A 20,520-nucleotide genomic window follows, 5' to 3' on the forward strand; every position below is an offset into this window, starting at 1 on the left:
GATTCTGAGTTGATTTTTGGTGCTCGAGGTCATTAAGGTTGGGGGAATTGATCATCAAGACGTTCTCAGCTAGGTCCAGTTCCTGCGCCCAGCTCCTGGAATAATTTGGTCTTTTGTGCTCGGTTTGTAAGTCTTTGCGTTGTATTGACCAATCCAGCACGGTAGGGGCAATTTCTTTTGAAGTACTCTCGTGCTGTGGATTCTTATTCCCTTCTTTATGGGGGAAGTATTTGGTGATTTTACTTTGCTTCCTTCGGGGCTCCCACTCCCCCTGAGATGATATTGGTGCAATTCCCAGGTCCATATAGTTCTTTCTTGTAAGGACCATGTTGAGCGTGGAAAAAATGGTAATTGAGAGCAGTTTCCTGGAATCTCTTAGTCCTGGGTTATTTTACTTCACTTGGCTCAATCACGACGGATTATGTTTATCTTCCGGTTTCCCACCTTCGGAAGGTGGGGAGGGTTGTTTTACAAGCAAGGTTTCATGCTTGTCCCTTATCTCGGTGGGCCTCTAGGGTTTCTGCTCCCTTTTCCGTCTTTAGATCTCAGCTTTAGGGCTTTTAACGCCTCTGTCCTGTGGTGCCTTCCCCCTTATATTTGCGAGCAGAAATACCGAGGCTGTCTCCAGTAACCTCGTCACCCTCAAAGAAGTTATAAATGACTAATAAATCAGAATGGTTTACTACAACAAAGTAATAGGGCTTGTGCCAGGGGATAAAATGAAGCAGAACTTGCCTTCAGTTTCAGCCGCTCCTTATTTCACAACAAGCTGCCATTTCTCCAGTCCCATACAGACACATTGGGGTGAGATACATTTGTGAACTTGTCCAGAACAGAGCTATGGAATCAGTTATTGTCCCAACTTACAGCTGACATACTGACCATACCTCAAGGAATCATAGAATCATAGAGTTGGAAGAGACCACAAGGGCCATCGAGTCCAATCCCCTGCCAAGCAAGAAACACCATCAGAGCACTCCTGACATATGGTTGTCAAGCCTCTGCTTAAAGACCTCCAAAGAAGGAGACTCCACCACACTCCTTGGCAGCAAATTCCACTGTCAAACAGCTCTTACTGTCAGGAAGTTCTTCCTAATGTTTAGGTGGAATCTTCTTTCTTGTAGTTTGGATCCATTGCTCGCGTCCGCTTCTCTGGAGCAGCAGAAAACAACCTTTCTCCCTCCTCTATGTGACATCCTTTTATATATTTGAACATGGGTATCATATCACCCCTTAACCTCCTCTTCTCCAGGCTAAACATGCCCAGCTCCCTTAGCCGTTCCTCATAAGGCATCGTTTCCAGGCCTTTGACCATTTTGGTTGCCCTCCTCTGGACACGTTCCAGTTTGTCAGTGTCCTTCTTGAACTGTGGTGCCCAGAACTGGACACAGTACTCCAGGTGAGGTCTGACCAGAGCAGAATACAGTGGCACTATTACTTCCCTTGATCTAGATGCTATACTCCTATTGATGCAGCCCAGAATTGCATTGGTTTTTTAAGCTGCCGCATCACACTGTTGGCTCATGTCAAGTTTGTGGTCAACCAAGACTCCTAGATCCTTTTCACATGTACTGCTCTCAAGCCAGGTGTCACCTCTACCTAGAGACAGCTTCAAGAACCTTCAGGTCAAGATGGGACTCTCAGGGGGTTCTTGACATGCTGTATTTTTGTAAGTTCTTTGCATGTATGCATGCACTTGTCAGAGAAGGGAAATTGTTGTAGTATACAGTTAGTGACTCACATTTGCGTGCATGAAACAGTTAACTTGAGGGTCCCAGTGACGGTGGAGCTTAGTAGGCTCCCTATTTTTTTCTCCTTCCCATTTTCTTTTTCTTTCTCTTCCTGCTTTCCCGAATAAACAAGAAGCCATGTGACTGTAGCTCCCAACCACATGAAAAAACCAAGTGAACTGAATCTCTCGAAAAGGGAGATTTTACAGGCTGCAACTTTGCTAACCAAGGTTGCACTATCCTTTTTTGTAAGGAAAGCAAGTCCTTTTCTTTTTAAGTAGTTTGAAACCATTTTTCTTTGCTTTACTGCCAGTGGATTGAGACTTGTTTGCGGTAACCTCTGTGGGAGTAAAATATTCACCTGTTTGCAAAGCCAAGTGTCTGTGATTTATTCTAGCTTAAGTATTTTCATGGGGAACATTTGTTTAAAGGTGGGTGAGAGCAGATGTAAAATCTTAGTGTGCTTGAAGCAATTACCATTGCGTTTAACTCTGCTATGAGAGATAAAGAATCTTTCTTCCAAACCTCTCTCTCTACAAAACAAATCCTCCATCAATTCTCTGTGGTTGCAGAGGTGACATGATTTGATGATGATTTTGAAGCGATCCCTTGTTAAAATAAAGAGAATCCCAAAGGATCTGTGCCGCAGATTCATGTTTTTCTTTTGGCAGTGCTGTGACCTGTGATCTGATTGGTAGGTGGGGAGGGCAGAGTAGTGAAAAAATATGTCCTTTTGATCCTTATCTGTTCTACTGAATCTGATTCTAGGACTGACAAACTCCCCCACCCCTTTACTTGCACAGGAAGTTTTACTAGGTCCAGAGCTTTAAATGTGTGCTTGAAACAGATATTCAGCTCTGCTTAAAAAGCAAATGGTGTACATTTCTAATTCAGAACTGTGTGATTAAGTCATAGTACTGGCATCCAATAAGGAAAATGGCTTAAAATGTGTTCGGGGGGTTATTGGGTTGCTGTTGTTTTTCTTTTGATTATATATTTTGTGGTTTTATATTCTGATGTTATTCTGTGAACCACCCTGAGACGTGCGGGTATAGGGCGGTATAATAATTAATAAATAAATAGCTATTTAAAAGCAGAGTCTAAGTACCTGCTTGAACAGGATAACTTATGCTGCTGACCCAAGACAGCAGTGAAACACTGAAACTGTGTCAGTGCCTCATGCTACTTACTGCTGTTATGCTTTAGGAATAATCAGCTTTTCGTTTACTGAAAGTGGTATCTCTACCTTTTTGAACAAGCACACCCTAACACTAAATCTAATCAAAACCTGTTTGTAGCTCAGTTATTCAGAAGCAGCAATTAATTATTCTAAGTAGGCATAATAAATTTCTGCTATGTTTGCTTAAGTGGAAAAGAAAGGGCAAAAGAAATGAGATAGCAAAGAGGCATAGGGTAAAGCTGAGTTTGCATACAGTGGTGAAGCTGATTTTTCATGTATAAAGTGTTTCAAGATGGCCGTTATTGTGGATGGGCGTTATTTTTTGCAGCCTCTACATGATGCTGTCATAAAAATGCAAGCCCATTTTCTACACACAAGCACCATTTAATCACCAGTATTATTATTTAAAAAAAAAAAATATCCGGTAAGTTTTTTAAAAAAAAACTTGTTGAGAACAATCCATTTACAATATTGAGCTCCTACCTGGAAGTACCCATAGGCTACCCACAGTTGTTGCCTGCAGTGGTGGACAGAATTTATCCTGAGAATCTCTACCTTCTTCGAATATTTACTGAAATGTCTATAGACAGAGATGTGACTGAGTAATATTTCTGGTGGGTGCTTTTAGTGTGTCCCTCTGCCCCCAGACTGGTAAAACTAGAATAAATTATGCAAAATGGCATATGCATCATTCAGTTTTTGTTGGTGCAGAATTTGAATTGGCTGGGTGCCAATTTTTATTTTCTATTTTTGTTCTCAGAATACACATATCCCTATCATTAGGAATAGTCAGCAATTTTGTATTCGGGAAACCTGTCATGTAAGCAGAGCAGATGCATTGTTGTTCTTATTGCAATTATATCCTCCCTTTTTCTCCAAAGACCTAAAAGGTTCTTGGTCCCCCCATTTTATCCTAACAACAACACTGTGAGGTCAGCTAGGTTGAGAGACAGACTGGCCCAGAGTCACCTGGTGAGTTTCATGGTCAAGTGAGGGATTTGAATACTGGTCTCTCCCAGGCCGTAGTCTAACACACTAAGCACTGCAACACAGAGCACCCTCTGTGTTGCAATCTGGGCCAAATGCAACCTGGACAATGCTCCATTCGCACCTTCCCACCATCTTTAATTCCCTACAATGCCTCTGAACGTCCACTGAAATGTGGAATCATGTGATTTGAGTTGAATTTATCTGTTGTCTTCTCGTGTTCTTTTTATTTATTTATTTCATAAAATTTATACACCTCTTGATGGTATTCCCTCAACTTCCTAAGCATCTGGGTAGGCTTGTCTGAAGAAAAATGTTTTTAGCAGGCTCAGAAAAGAATGGTTTTATATGTAACATTTTTGTGGATAAATATATGGAGAAAGCATTTGTCTGAGCCTCATTGTTTACAATAAAATAATTTTATTATTTGTACCTCACCCATCTTACTGGTTGGCCCCAGCCACTCTGGGCAGCTTCCAACAAATATAAAAGCGTAATAAAACATCAAACATTAAAAATTTCCCTAAACAGGGCTGCCTTCTAAAAGTCAGATAGTTGTTTATTCCCTTGACAGATGGAGGGCGTTCCACAGGGTGGGCACCACTACCAAGAAGGCCCTCTGCCTGGTTCCCTGTCCTCCTTCTCACTTATCTGTGTTTTGTGTTTGTGTTTAGGTGTTTGACAGAGTCAGAAAAGTGTGGCCAAACTTCTATGAGAAGATTAAACCAATCAATGCTGAACTTACCCAGCCAAATCTGGCCATTGCTCCTGAGGATGCTCAGGAGCTCCTCTCCGAAGTTAACATTGTCTTCCATTGTGCTGCAACAATTCGCTTTGATGAGCCACTGAGGTATGTTATGCTTGCTTTTCCTTTGTTTTTCTTACCCCACAGTCCTAATCAGGTTTACTTAGAAGTAAAACTACTGAGCTCAATGGGACACTTTCCTAGTAAGTGTGACTTCAGTAGTATGGTGAATTTCACTTTGAAAAGAGTTACAAGAGTACATACATTCACTTAGGAATTATCCACACTTACCTTTTGTTGTGCTTTAAAACTCCAGGTCTGAGTTTCTTGTCTCTTTTTTGTCCCAAGCTTTCCCTTTGAAAACTCGTTCTTTAAAACTGAATCAGAGCAAACATCAGTTTGGGAGTTCTGCACTCAGACACTGAACTTTAAAGGGTGGACAGTGCTTGGTCATGGCAAACACTCCTGATCTTCTGTATCAATAAAATCACCCCATCCTTCCTTTCTTCCTTCCGGGAACAATGAGTTGCAATAAATAAAAATAGCCACACATTACAAATAGCAACATAAGGAATTCCTGCTCAGTCATAAACATATACTTATAGTCAGTAGTCCACAGATTTTTAAAAAAATATCTGAACAGTTTTCCATCAAGAAGGAAAGGGAAAGTACATGTTTTCATTCTGTTAGCTTTTCATCCAAACTTTTCACTAAGCATTCTCAATGAACTGATATCACAGTACTTTAGATCATGAGGTACAAAGACAATTCCAACTTTGCACCTAACCCAAAGCAGTGTTTCTTTGGGGGAGTCTTGAGCAGACAACCTTTTATGTAAGACCATGTTGCCCAATGTTTGATTTGCAGCTTCTCCTCTCTAGCTCAAAAGAGGTCCCACCCTGCTCTGATAGCTGAGATCCTTCAATAAGGTTGGGACCATGTTGCCCAATGTTTGATTTGCAGCATCTCCTCTCTAGCTCAAAAGAGGTCCCACCCTGCTCTGATAGCTGAGATCCTTCGATAAGGTGGCATGGATGAACCCAGGGTGTTCTGCAGACAAGGTTGTAGAATACCACAGAGATATAGGCACATCCTAAGTTACAAGAAAAGGAGCAGCACCAGTGACTTCCAGATCTCACCCAAGATCCAGAAACATGGAAGGAAGTGCAGGCTGCATCACTTACTTTTCTTCATGTTCCCCTTAAACATCTGAAGTAGCTCTATTAATGCTTACTTAGATGGTCATGCCAACAGGACTTCTTAATAACCTTTTAATGCTTTCTTAACCAGGCAAGCCCTTCTGTTAAATGTCATGGGAACAAAGCAACTCCTGAAGTTGGCCCACCAGATGCAGAACCTCAAGGCCTTCATCCACCTTTCAACTGCCTATGCATACTGCAATCGGAGTTACATAGATGAAGTCATTTATCCTCCTCCTATGGATCCCCAGAAACTTTTTGATCTTGTAGAGTAAGTGATGGAAATAAACTTCTCTCCTGCTGATGTAAACATGATTTTGGAACACTAAGTGCTTCTTCCTAGGCACATGGAAGCTGCTCTGTTGCGGTGCTATCGCACTTATCAGTTGTGCAGGCTTCATCACCTCCCTCCCTCCATGATTAAGTGGGAAAGCTTTCCCAAAAAGATAATCAACGTGCAAATCACCAACTACCTTGATCACTTTCCAAGCTGATATTTGCCAAAGAATGTAAATGTAGAGATGAGGAAACTATGAACATAAGGAGAGGCCTGCTGGATCAGGCCAATTGCCCATCTGTTTCCAAGCTGGTCACAGGGAAACAGGAAACATTTGTGGGCAGCATGGCAAGTTCTTAGCCCTCCCCCCCAGCACCTCCCCTCACAACTCCTTCAGTCTATTTCCCCAGTTAACTTCAAGACAGGCAAGAGGCTCAGCAGGAGGCCAGGGGGAATGGCCAGGAAGAGAGGTAAGTTAAGGAGCTCTGCTGCCCACACCACATCTCTCCTCCAAAGCTCCCCTATCACTGTATTCATCAAGTATGGGGTTGGGAATCCATCTTTACAAGCATTTGCAGTTCTGGTACAAAAAGTATTTTAAGTGTAACACCAAGAAGCAGCTTTCTGGTGTGAATGTGAACTTCTGCATTGCCTGCCATTCTGCTTGGAGACATTCTGCCTGCTTTGCCAGGGTATGCCAGGCTACCTTTATGTCCTGTGCTGCTCTTTTGCCTCAGCATACCCTTTAAAGCTGATTGTCCTGAGCATTAGATTAAGAAAAACCTCTTTGGATATGGCAGATTACTTGTTACCCTGGCTGCTCTGAGGCCCTCAGATGTTGTGACTTCTGATTTGCAGAGATTAATTGTCGCACTTCAATTACAAGGAAGCCAGCAAAGGGGAACATGGCTGCCTTTAAATAAAATTGTATCCACATCAGGAGTTAATGCTGAATTCCATATTAAAAGGAACTAGAGAAAAATGTTTGCATCCAAGCCGTCTAGCTTTCTTGGTTGTAGACTGTCAAGTAAGTTCAAGTAATAATTAGGGTTGTTACCTTTTTAGAGGCCCTGTCCCTGCCTGTGCCATTTGATTTTCCTGGCTTGGTATAAAAAGTGATGTGGAAAGATTTATTTGTTTCCTTTCTGTGGCGGGGGTGGGGGGGAGCGCTAAGCAGGGAAGAGGGAGATTGGATTTAGTAGGTAAGGTGGCCAGATACAAGAAGGAAAAAGACTCTGTACTTTTAATATTGCATAGAAGAGGAAATTTCAGTAGCTGCTACACAGGGCTGTATCTTTTCAAATTCTTTTTTCTGTACCAGAGGTTTTCAACCTTTTTGAGTCCACGGCTCCCTTGACCAACTACATTCTTCCTGTGCCTCCCCTGTGGGATACCTGGTAAAAACTTGTGTTGTTTCATCATTTAGCAGTTTGGCCTTTAAATAAAAAAGATTTAAAATTTAAGCAGCAGAGCTTTGAATAGGCTTTTAAAAATATGGCCCATCCATTCCCCTACTAAATGCTGTTTTTGTAAGTTTTGTAAGACTAGATCCATCTTTCCCCCTCTTGTTACTTGCAACCCTCACTCTGCTTCCCCCGCCACAAATTCCTCTCTCTACCTTCCCATGTCATCATTTATAATCTCCCAGACCAAACAAAAGGGTCTCCATCTTGGATGGATTCAAGTTACAAGAAAGGAGATTCTGACTAAACATCAGGAAGAACTTTCTGACAGTAAGAGCTGTTTGACTTCTATGAGAAGTGGTGGAATCTCCTTCCTTGGAGGTTTTGAAGCAGAGGCTGGACAGCCATTTGTCTTGGATGTTACATTTAAGATCCTTGCAGTTTAGGAGGCTGGACTGGATGACCCTTGAGGTCAGGGGTGCCAGCTTGAATTGGGGGCCCCAGGTAAGCCCCGCGCCACATAATCACATGATACATGCACACCATTTGAAACCCAACCCATTAATAAAATAATAATAATAATAATAATAATAATAATAATAATAATAATTTGAATGGCAATGGCCATCAACTGGGGGGTGCCCCCTCTAATGTTTTATTGGGGGTGAAGACCTAATGGCCCCTAAGAGTTGGCTCCTAAGTTGGCTCCTATGCTTGAGGTTTCTTCCAAATGTACAATTCTACAATTCCTTTTCTAGTAGGTGGGGGGGGGGAGTCATGCAGCAGGAAAAGACTCCTACTCCTGCCTTCTTCCAATGTTCCTTTAAATGAGTATGTGGGAGGGGGGATTATGGGCTTGTTTTGTTCTTGTTCTTATTTTTATTTTTATCATGCATTTTGTATTTGTATTTTTTATTTTAGCCTGTGAACTGCCCTGAGATCTACGGATGAAGGGTGGTATACAAATTTAATGAATAATAGTAAGAATAATAATAGTAATAATAAAAATTATATCTTAACTTGCAATGGGGAGTGCTGAAATCTAGTCCATCTTATTTTGATGGCTGTTCTACAAATCTAATTCCCCTTCTCCTCCTTTGCATCGTTTCTTTTCATGGCTATATTTCAATGGGTGGTTGTTGTTTTTTTATTATCCTGTTAGGGGGATGGATGAGTCCCTCATTCAAGAGATCACACCCAAACTGATTGGGGATTGGCCCAACACCTACACATTCACCAAATCCTTGACAGAGTACCTAATTCAGCAAGAGAAAGGTAACCTAAATACTGCCATCATTCGACCATCCATCGTGTGCTGCAGCTGGCAAGAACCTTTTCCCGTAAGCATGACTGCTCTTCCATTTCTGTTGAGTACTCTGAAAATTCCCACTGCAGCTGTTGCTTTGCTCCCAGCATTTTGTCTCTCTGGACTGTCCTTGGACTGTCTTGCTTCTTGGCAATGAAGGGAGGAAGGAAGGAGAACCGTATGGATCCTGGACCATGGATTTCTTCTCCATACCCCTTTGGGGAAATTCATTCCCAATTTTGTGTGGGAATGAATGCATCCTGCGGTGAATAAATAACAACTTTTCATTACTCGTTTATAAAGCACCTACAACTAATACTGTGATTTAAGTCTTGAGGTTATTCCCTAACACTATGCTTATTTGTACTTATTCCTATCATGCTTTTTGTATTACTGCTGTTTACTTAGAATGTGGTGAACTGATTTGGGCAGAATCTTTTGGGCAAGTGGTGATTGCTAACATAAGCAGATGAGGATGGCTTTTCACAGTGCTTTTTCTGGGGTGCTCAAAGGTACCAACACCTTTTGTCCTCCAAAGGTTAAAAGTGTGGCACTTCATGTACCAGCACCTTTTCTTCTAAAAAACAAAAAAAACTAGTTGTGGTTTTTTTAGTGAATTGGATTTAGGTGGTGGATTGATGAGTGCCTAAGTCACGTAGTCATCTTATCCCAGCATTACCACAACCATCCTTTTTTTAGAGAGAGAGAATTTGGAGACAATTTGAAAGAGGGATGTTTCCACTCATTCCACTTTTGCCTCTGGTAAACGAATTTGGAATATTTTTGTATTTCTAAAATCTACAAAACCTATTTGACCAGTAGCTTGCTTAGACAAAATATGTGAATGTCACAGAACGCAAAACCTCTCCAAAACCATTTTCAACACTCTTTAAAAAGTGGTCTATGACCATGTTTGTTTTTTTACCATATTTTTAACCCACTTTTGTTTGCTGACTCACATCAATAAAAAACCATCAATCTCAGGCAGAAAAAATGTGCACTAGGCTTCAGATTCACAGATTGGAATATGGGAAATGTGCTATGCATAATCTCAACTCTCTCCCCCCCCCCATACTAGAAACTCAAAATTTCCCTCTCCATGATTGCTTTCCCTTATTTTTTTTCTTTTCAGGGGTGGATTGATCAGTTCAATGGACCATGCATTTTCTTGATTGCGGTATGTGTCACCTAGTAGAACTCTTCGGTTCCTGAGATGCTGGACCAGGGCCTCAGTAATATGCAACCTCATATGTAACCTCTGATAATTAGTACTTAATGTCCTTAAGAAACAGAAGAAACAAACTCCTTGCAGGTGGAGTTTGTTGCATACTTTGAACAAACAATGAAGCAGCAACTATTGGTGCAAATTACTATTAGTAATACAGTGGTGCCCCACAAGACGAATGCCTCGCAAGACGGAAAACCCGCTAGACGAAAGGGTTTTCCGTTTTTCAATGCGCTTCGCAGGACAAATTTCTCTATGGGCTTGCTTCGCAAGACGAAAATGTCTTGCGATTCTTGCGATTTTTTTTTTTGCTCCCCACCCCCTTTTTCTAATAGCCTTTTAGCAGCTAATCCAATAATCCCTTAAGCCTTTAATAGCTGCTAAACCGCTAATAGCGCTAATCCGCTAATAGGGTTGTTTCGCAAGACAAAAAAACCGCTAGACGAAGAGACTCGCGGAACGGATTCTTTTCGTCTTGCGAGGCACCACTGTAGTAGTAAAATTCACTACTAAGTAGTAGTAGTAGTAAAATTTATATACAGGGGAGGTCTTTGTAGCCTCTCTTATTTTCAGTTGAAGACAGGCCAGAAAGCAAGCCTTGCCTGTTGCCAGTTATTCCCCACCCCCTTTAAATTGGTTGATTGGTTGGTTTTTGCTGCTTGGGAAAGCAGTGGCGAGAATCATGTGGGCCTTTTTTGCTTTCCTCAAGAATATGCGCCCACTGTGTGGGCGCACAGTTCCTTTGCATGTACTCATGGATGTTTTGGAAAACCAAAACAAAATCAGAATGATTGGCAAAGATAATTTGCCCATAACTATCACCTTTCAAGTGATGAAAGTAGTTCTCCATTTTACTGAAATCTCGATCCAATTTCAGGTGCATTGTCTCTGGGCAATGAAATTATACCACAAAATATGCTAACTAGCCCCTTCTCCATCCCACAGACTGGAAAGGGGATTGCACGGATTGTAAAATGCAACAAAGATGCAGTTGCAGATATCATTCCTGTAGATATTGCCATCAATTTGATCCTTGCTGCTGGATGGTACACTGCAGTTCAGAGGTAGGACTGGTGTTTTATGATGGACTTACATGGACAAATAGGTTACTGAGATTCCCCTTCTTTCTTTATCTCTTCTTTCTTGTATTTCTTTTTCTTTTTTTGGATTTGGTCTCTTATATGATCTTTGATTTTGGATGGCTCTCGATTAGTACTAACTAGATGTATATGTCTTAACATCTAAACAATTATATTTTGAAAGATGAAGACGTGTACAGAGAGCTGACAGAGAGAAAAGGCCTGTATGAAAGATGTTTTCTCAGGGTGTGAAACGGAGGAAGAGGAAGCTCTCCCAGGTGGGAGGTGGGAGGATTCAACTCTCTATATGGGTGAAGATCAAGATAAAAGGGTGGCCAAGGGCTATATTTAAACTTTTGTGTCTTCTGAATATCCTATGAGGTTTATTAATGTGCTGTATTTTCTTTTTCTCATTAGTTCTTTCTGTCTGATTTTCTATTAATCTATCATTTTCTATTATTCTGATGTTTTCTATTATTCCCTTTATTTTAGTTGGAATTTTATGGTTTATTAGGTTGAAAACCTTTAATAAAATAGTTGGTTTTTTAAAGGACTGATGTTATGAATATGCATTCTAGTTTCTACCTTCCTTTGTGAGGTAGGAATGCTGAGATATGCATTTTGTGTAGCTAGCTCGCTTATGGAATCACCACCACCACATTTGAATATGAACATGTGCAAATTCAAATTTCTCATCCATTCATTCAGTCATTTTTAAATATATATCTCAGCCTTCCTGCCAGAGGAGTCCAGGGCAGTCAACACATCAGCCTTTAAACAGTACAATGCAAATAAAATGACATCATACCCCAAAAAAAGCAAGCGAAAGAATTACAAAATTTAAAGGGGAAGAAGAGAGACCTAATCAGTTGTTCTTTAGCACTGGGCAGAATAGTCATTGTGGGATGAGATCTGCAAATAAAGCCTCATTACTCAGAGCCAGGTTTCTAATTTGAGACATTTATTAGATTATTCAAGAGTAAAATGTGTGAGAAATACTCGGTTGCACAGAAATAAAAAATGAGCTATATTTTCTGTCTAGTCCACCCGCAGGCCACACACATGAGTCATGGCCCATGCCCTTCATTGCTTTTGCCTGGGTGGAAAGTGTCTTTGAATTGCAATTATGCTTCTTGGTCACTTGGATGGAGGGTGTGTGTGTGTGTAGAAACCTCTGGTTTTACTACATTTTAAGCTATTGTACCAAAGTAAGAGCTATGTCCATTGCCTCAGGTGTGGGATGGCATCAACCCCAGCACAGATGTGCAACATGACTAATTTCTGCATGAGTCACTGCTCTGGGCTGGGCTCCTCCTAAGCTGCAAGATTGGTGATTGATACAGAAGTGCATGGGTTTTTGCTTTTTAAAAGTAAACCTTTGGGATGTAAAAGTTCCTCTAATTTTAAACCTCCCTTTTTAATTCAGGAAAGACTACTCAGGTGTTAGAAATTTAGGAAATTTAGAATGATAGCCATTCTAAACAAAACAATACTGAGTTTTGTTTTATTTCTCCATTTCATTCTTTCCCTCCTTGCTTATTTTTCAGGCCCAAGTCACTGTTGGTATACAATTGTATAACAAGTAACATCAACCCATTTTCCTGGGGAGAAATACGTAAGTTTATTTTGCAAGGTAGATTCCATGAAAATCACAGGTTTCAGACATGGCACATATTTGGTGGATTCTGCCAATGCAATCCTGAAAGTTTGCCCTGGTACATCCACAGATAAAGGCTGTGAATTGTCAGGGTAATTATTAATTACCCTGGTAAACCCTGTGGCCTTCTGCCTTCTGTTAAATTAAAAGCAAAAAACCCCAATGTTTTGGCAACTTGAAATTTTATTTTGTGCTACATTTCTTGTTCCATTGACTCCAGAACACTCACCTACAGCACAGTCACAAACCAGTGGTGAGAGAGCATATAAAGTCCAAAATATATTATGGGTTCCCATTACCATAGGAGCAGGTGATATTATCTGGTCCTGCATCCATTCCCCTCATTTTGTAAGCTGTTCACACCAGTGATACCAAACAAGCCAAGCCCAACCGTCACTGGAAGGACTCTCCTGAGGCAGTGGTGGGATGGTGTCATGACCGCCTTCTTAGAGAACAAGGCAATGACTTTGGAGGAAGCATCAGAAGGCGAGAGGGAATTGCCCTCAGAGCTTGCCTTGGAAGACCCTCATGCTCTGAAACATCAGATACAGAAAGAGTAACTGCCAGCACCTCTGTGGCCTGAGGAGGTTGCATTGCTGACCTTTGGTTCTTGAGGGCTCCAGTGCAGAAGCTCCAGTGTAGCCACTGACTGTTATATTGACCAATTCTATGAAGACTTACAACACCTTCTACAAATGACACCAAATAAGGATGTTCTTCTCATAGGGGATTGGAATGCTAAAGTACGGAGTCAAGAGATAAAAGGAACAACTGGTAAGTTTGGCCTTGGAGTTCAAAATGAAGCAGGACAAAGGCAGGACAAACATTCTTTTCCAACAACACAAGAGCAGATGGGCAGCATCAAAATCAGATTGATTATACTCTCTGCAGCCAAAGACGGAGAAGCTCTATGCAGTCAGCAAAAACAAGACCAGGAGCTGACTGTGGCTTAGATCATCAGCTTCTTATATTTAAGCTTAAACTGAAGAAAGTAGGGAAAACTACTGGCCCAGTAAGCTACAATCTAAATCAAATCACAGTAGACATGAGGAACAGTTTTAAGGATTTAGATTTGGTGGACTGAAGAACTATGGATGGAGGCTTATAACTATATAGGAGGCAGCAACGAAAACCATCCCAATGAAAAGGAAATGCAAGAAAGCAAAGTGGCTGTCCAACAAGGCCTTACAAATAGCAGGGGTCAGAATACAAGCAAAATGCAAGGGAGATAGTGAAAGATACAGTAAACTGAATGCAGATTTCTAAAGAATAGCAAGGAGAGACAAAAGGGCTTGTTTAACAAGCAATGCAAAGGAATATAGGAAAACAATAGAATGGGGGAAACCAGAGATCTGTTCAAGAAAATTGGAGAAAGGAACATTTCGTGCAAAGGACAAAAGTGGTAAGGACCTAACAGAAGCAGAAGACATCAAGAAGAGGTGGAATTATACCAGAAAGATATGGATATCTTGTACACCCCAGGTAGTGTGGTTGCTGACCAGACATCCTGGAAAGTGAAGTCAAATGGGCCATAGAAAGCACTGCTAATAACAAGGCCAGTGGAAGTGATGACAGCTGAACTATTTAAAATTTTAAAAGATGATGCTGTTAAGGTGCTACACTCAATATGCCAGCAATATGCCAGCAAGTTTGGAAAACTCAGCAGTGGCTAGAAGATTGGAGAAGATCAGTCTGCATCCCAATCCCAAAGAATTCTCCAACTACTGCACAATTGTGCTCATTTCACACGCTAGCAAGGTTATGCTTAAAATTCTACAAGCGGTATGTGGACCGAGAACTCCCAGAAGTGCAAGTTGGATTTCAAAGGGGCAGAGGAACCAGGAACCAATTGCAAACATGCGCTGGATTATGGAGAAAGCTAGAGAAATACATCTACTTCTGCTTCATGACTGTGTCAACCACAGCAAACTATGGCAAGTTCATAAAGAAATGGGACTGCCATCTGTCTCCTGAGAAATCTCTATGTGGGACAAGAAGCTACAGTTAGAACTGGATATGGAACAACTGATTGGTTCAAAATTGGGAAAGGAATACGACAAGGCTGTATATTGTCTCCCTGCTTATTTAACATATGCAGAATTCATCATGCGAAAGGCTGGGCTGTATGAATCCCAAGCCGGAATTAAGATTGCCAGAAGAAATATCAACAACCTCAAATATGCAGATGACGCATCTTTGATGGCAGAAAGTGAGGAGGAATTAAATAACCTCTTAATGAGAGTGAAAGAGCAAAATATGGTCTGAAGCTCAACATCAAAAAAACGAAGATTGGTTCCACTGGTCCCACTGGTCCCATCACCTCTTGGCAAATAGAAGGAGAAGAAATTGAGGCAGTGAGAGATTTTACTTTCTTGGGCTCCATGATCACTGCAGATGGTGACAGCAGTCACGAAATTAAAAGATGCCTGCTTCTTGGGAGAAAAGCAATGACAAACATAGACAGCATCTTAAAAAGTAGAGACATCACCTTGCCGACAAAGGTCCGTAAAGTTAAAGCTATGGCTTTCCCAGTAGTGATGTATGGACGTGAGAGTTGGACCATAAAGAAGGCTGATTGCTGAAAAATTGATGCTTTTGAATTATGGTGCTGGAGGAGACTCTTGAGAGTCCCATGGACTGCAAGAAGATCAAACCTATCCATTCTTAAGGAAATCAGCCCCGAGTGCTCACTGGAAGTACAGATCCTGAAGCTGAGGCTCCAATACCTTGGCCACCTCATGAGAAGAGAAGACACCCTGGAAAAGACCCTGATGTTGGGAAATATTTAGGGCACAAGGAGAAGGGAATGACAGAGGACGAGATGGTTGGACAGTGTTCTCAAAGCTACCAACATGAGTTTGACCAAACTGCAGGAGGCAGTGGAAGACAGGAGTGCCCGGCGTGCTCTGGTCCATGGAGTCACGAAGAGGTGGACACAACTAAACGACTAAACAACAACATCCATGGCTTAACCCTTTCTCTACGTTGCCTCTCAGTTTTTGTTCTTGTTTGTCAGATCTTATCCTTCCTGAGGTCTGAAACAATTCTAGTGCTTATGTAATTATGCAATTCAGCTTCTGTACAAAATGCTTGATTAACCTGGAGGTAGGCTGTATGAATTGTGTATTGATTTGTAATGATTTGTTGGGTCTCTGGACCGTAATAAAGATTGATTGATTGATTGATTGATTGATATTAAGGTCAGCAGGAATTCTGAATGGAGATGAAATGCAGAGTTTGCAGTTGAAATGAACACTGTGCATTGAAAAGCAGCAGCAGGGGAACAGAATAGAATCAAGGTCCTTTGGCAAAACAGCTCCGAAGCTATTTCACACAGTGACTTATGTCAGTTGGCATTAGAGTCCATGTGGCCAAAACCACTGAAATGTAAGAATCTTAGAAGATTTAATGTTTTGTGAATTGAAGTCTTAGGGTCCTGAATCCACTGAAGCTATATGCTCTGGGAAAATGTGATGTGGGGATTTTTTAAGTGTCCTTAATGTAGTTTATCCCTAAGGGGGATAGTATAAATCAGCAGTTACAGATACAAGTAGTTCTGTGAGTAGTAGTGCCAGGAAGGGCTCAACAACTCAGCCAAAAGTTAGTCTCCTGGATCGCTAGACAGCCTTTCCTCCTCTAGACAGAATTTCTAATTCCCCTCTATCATTGCTTTCACTGAAAGAGTAAGGAGGGCAGGAATGTCCCTTGGGTCTTATCATCATCTTCCTGTTCAAGGCAGAGTGAAAGGTAAAAGGTAAAGGGACCCCTGACAGTTAAGTCCAGTCGCAAACGACTCTGAGGTTGCAGCGCTCACCTCACTTTATAGGCTGAGGGAGCCGGCATTTGTCTGCTTCCACAGACAGTTTTTCCGGGTCATGTGGCCAGCATGACTAAGCTGTTTACCTTCCCGCTGGAGCGGTACCTATTTATCTACTTGCACTGCATGCTTTTGAACTGCTAGGTTGGCAGGAGCTGGGACTGAACAGTGGGAGCTCACCCCGTCGCGGGGCCTCAAACTGCCAACCTTCTGATTGGCAAGTCCAACAGGCACAGTGGTTTAAACCACAGCGCCACCCGCGTCCCTTGAATGAAAGGTAGAAACACATTATTTCTTGTGGATGTTTTAAGAGGGGGGAAATGCACGCCAGCTGACGTTACGTCAAAATAATCAGAGAGATGGCTCTCTATTTGTAATCCTATTAACTTTCTTAGGTATGTAGACAAAGGATGGAATGAATCCTACTGCAAAAGATCTCTCACTTTCCCACATGAGTGCAAAAGTTTGCAGAGTGCAAAAGTTAATTGCAGCCTTTTCTCATTGCTTTTCTGTAAATTAATTACTAAATTATTTCTGTAAATTACTAAATTAATTCTGTAAATTACTAAATTAATTCAGGCCTATCTGTATGCTCTTGCAAGTATGACTTCAATTCTCTTTTGATAAAAGCAAAAACAACAACCGTGTCCCCTGTTATTTTACAGGCGATGTTGCCATGGGCATATTGGAGAGGATTCCCCTGGAGAAAGCCTTCAGAATCCCTAATGCTTGCATGACCCAAAGCGACTTTACGTATGAGTATTGGAGAACTGTTAGTCACAAGTTCCCTGCCTTTCTCTATGATTTGTATTTAAGGCTAACTGGAAGGAAGCCAAGGTGAGGGAAAACTGCTAAATGGTTAAACAGGCAGCGACCATTTTAGGTGCATCTAATATGTGTGCAGCCATGACCATGTGCATCACATCGAACCTGGAAGCGACATGAAAACGTCACAAAAAGGGGCGGGACTGGGCAGGGCTGAATGGGTTGTTTGCAGGGTTTTCTAATGCCATTTCAAATATATGCAATTTCACTTAAATGTGTGGTGCCTTGGAACATAACCCCTGTACGGGCAACAACCAATTGGTGTTTGACCATGAACACAAGCATTGCAGCAACCCAGAAATGGCCAGGAAACAAAGTGTGGGGGGGTAACGGGCAGCCCATTCCCCAAACGGCCATTGCCTGTATTGTCAAGCACTGTAGGGAATTTGACTTGCTATGTACATGAACGAAAAGAAAAAAGCAACCTTGTTGTCTATTTTTCTTTCTTTATTGCTGTTAATGAGTTCAGCACTGAAGCAACAGTGGAACCACCCAGAGAGGGCGTGAGTAGGATCTAGACAGCTTGTTCTGGTCATTACATCTACAAGTGTGTCTGTGTGTGTGTGTGTGTGTGTGTGTGTGGAAAGAGCAGCAAGGAAAATGTTGCACCAGTTTATAGAGATTTGTCAAGATTATCTTGGAAAACATAACTATTAAAAATAATAGGCAGTTTCTAAATTGAAGAGTGGGTTACAGTTGAAAAATCCTTAAAGTGGATTTTTTAAGCTTGTTCAAATTTTGTGTCTGCACCCAGTGTTACAAGCAGATATGCTGAAGACATTGATTTCAATAGAATTTTAGTAAATGTCGTCTGTAGTCATGAGGACCCAAAGAACTATTTTTATACTCAAAGTCTTGGGTTTCCCTGTAGGATTTCTTTTTTCACTCCCTACCTTCTCAAACTGCATTCAGAAGTTCTCTCCACTTAAAAAGAGGGTTGCCATTTTGCATGGAGGCAAAACCCAAGTTCAAGGATTTCTTAACTGCACATAATTAGTTGCACTGCTCTTTGGATCCTGGCCATAGCTCATATTCCAACACAAAAGTTGTGCACACTGATTTCATTTCTATGGGCTTAAAGATCCTCAACTCTGTGTTGAATTGTATCCTACATTTTTAGTATTAAAGGTGAACAAAATTGACACTGCTAGAAACTTTGCTAACAGAAAATGTAAATCAAACCTTTAACAATGCAAAAAAATTTTTGAAAAAAACACAAACCTGATAAATAGTTCCATATTAGTTGTCCACCCTCTTGATGGGCAAGAAAACGTTTGTGAAAGGTCAGCCGGATTTCAGATTGCACTCAAATCCCTGGGTAAAGATCAGCTTTCTGTAGCTCTTGCTTATGGTCTTTTCCTGCTGGCTCATGTTCTCTTTGGCCCAACTCCTTTTGTGTTTTCTTTTCCCATTCCTCTGTAACATTGGAGCAGCTCAGCCAATCACTGGCAGTGATAGCCACCTCAAAAATCTCTAGCTGCATTACAATTGTTGTCATGTCTGCCTCTTTGTGACCCCATGGACCAGAGCACACCAGGCACTCCTGTCTTTCACTGCCTCCCACAGTTTGGCCAAACTCATGTTGGTAGCTTTGAGAACACTTGTCCAACCATCTCTTCCTCTGTCGTCCCCTTCTCCTTCAGGGTCTTTTCCAGGGTGTCTTCTCTTCTCATGAGGTGGCCAAAGTATTGGAGCCTCAGCTTCAGGATCTGTCCTTCCAATGAGCACACATGGATAGGTTTGATCTTCTTGCAGTCCACGGGACTCTCAAGAGTCTCCTCCAGCACCATAATTCAAAAGCATCAATTCTTTGGCGATCAGCCTTCTTTAAGGTAGTGAGAGCACTTCCATACATCACTACACATACCATAACTGCTGCCAGAGGAAAACAGAAGGCAAGTCTGATGGTTGTTTCTTCAAAGAATATTTAAGAGGCTGCAGAATGCGTGAAGAAACTCATTCCCTGTGCTTCTGATAATCATTTTGAAAATTTATTTCAAGTGCAAGCTTTGATCTGGAGCAGGCTTTGATCTGGAGTAGCCAATCTCTTCAGAGGGCTTTAAATTCTTGTATGACTATGTGGATTGTGAACCAACTGTGGTAATCCCATCCATTTTGGATGGGATCTCTGTTCTGTCTTTCAGAATGATGAAGATGTACAACCGCCTCCACGAGTACATGATGCTCTTTGATTTCTTTTCCAGCCGTTCCTGGGAATGGAAATCAGACAATATGAAAATGTTACTGAACCAACTTAGTCCAAAAGATAAGAAAGTAAGCATTATTCTAATCCAAAATATCTTTACAGATTCCCATCAAGGTAACAATTGTTTCCTGTGGTCTAAAAGAAAAACATCAAATTTCTAGTAAGTATGCCCCCAAATTCCACTACAACCAAAATCTTGGTTGGTTTTAGGATGGGTTGGATTGATTTTCAAAACAATGATTTGACCATTTTTTATTGAATCCATCATTGGTACAGAAATAACAGGTGACGCCTAGGATAGTTTATGAACAACATGCTTGCCTTTCTGGCTATGCTTGGAGGCTGTGGGGATACATGGTTCATGCAGTCTAGATTTTGGGGTGAACCAGAACCAACTTGGATCTGAGCAATACAATCTGGACTTGAAATAAGAAATTCAAACTTGTTACTGCTGGTATCAAGTGTCACACAAGTGTCACACACATTTTCCTGTGAGTAAGCACTATTGAGCACAGTGCATGCATAGGATTGTGCTGTTAATCTGCCACTCGCCCAGGCCATGGTTGGGGAAGAAAAATCATGTGTTCATGTGATATGTATGTATGTCCAGCTCACAAAATTGGGGGATAACCATATGTTGTGTAGATTGTTGTTGTTGTTGTTTAGTCGTTCAGTCATGCCCGACTCTTCGTGGCCCCATGGACCAGAGCACGCCAGGCACTCCTGTCTTCCACTGCCACCCGCAGTTTGGTCAGATTCATGTTTGTAGCTTCGAGAACACTGTCTAACCATCTCGTCCTCTGTCGTCCCCTTCTCCTTGTGCCCTCCATCTTTCCCAACATCAGGGTCTTTTCCAGTGAGTCTTCTCTTCTCATGAGGTGGTG

At 41.5% G+C, this 20,520-nt stretch overlaps 1 protein-coding gene across 8 annotated transcripts in view; it reads left to right on the forward strand.

Annotated features, from left to right (window-relative positions):
- Positions 1-20,520, forward strand: part of FAR2 (fatty acyl-CoA reductase 2) — a 114,904-nt gene that overhangs the window by 87,861 nt on the left and 6,523 nt on the right. For 6 of the 8 annotated variants that reach the window (XM_083440825.1, XM_083440824.1, XM_083440820.1 and 3 more), the window contains 8 exons: positions 4,572-4,747; positions 5,933-6,112; positions 8,684-8,861; positions 9,960-10,004; positions 10,998-11,116; positions 12,679-12,746; positions 17,271-17,442; positions 19,575-19,704. In XM_083440825.1, the coding sequence (XP_083296951.1) occupies positions 4,572-4,747; positions 5,933-6,112; positions 8,684-8,861; positions 9,960-10,004; positions 10,998-11,116; positions 12,679-12,746; positions 17,271-17,442; positions 19,575-19,704 (1,068 nt within the window). The remainder of the gene's footprint in view (positions 1-4,571; positions 4,748-5,932; positions 6,113-8,683; positions 8,862-9,959; positions 10,005-10,997; positions 11,117-12,678; positions 12,747-17,270; positions 17,443-19,574; positions 19,705-20,520) is intronic. The other 2 variants (XM_083440822.1, XM_083440827.1) reach the window with 1 other exon arrangement.

The sequence above is a fragment of the Podarcis tiliguerta genome, assembly GCF_965153285.1.
Source record: "Podarcis tiliguerta genome assembly, chromosome: 5".
Taxonomy (NCBI): Eukaryota; Metazoa; Chordata; class Lepidosauria; order Squamata; family Lacertidae; genus Podarcis; species Podarcis tiliguerta.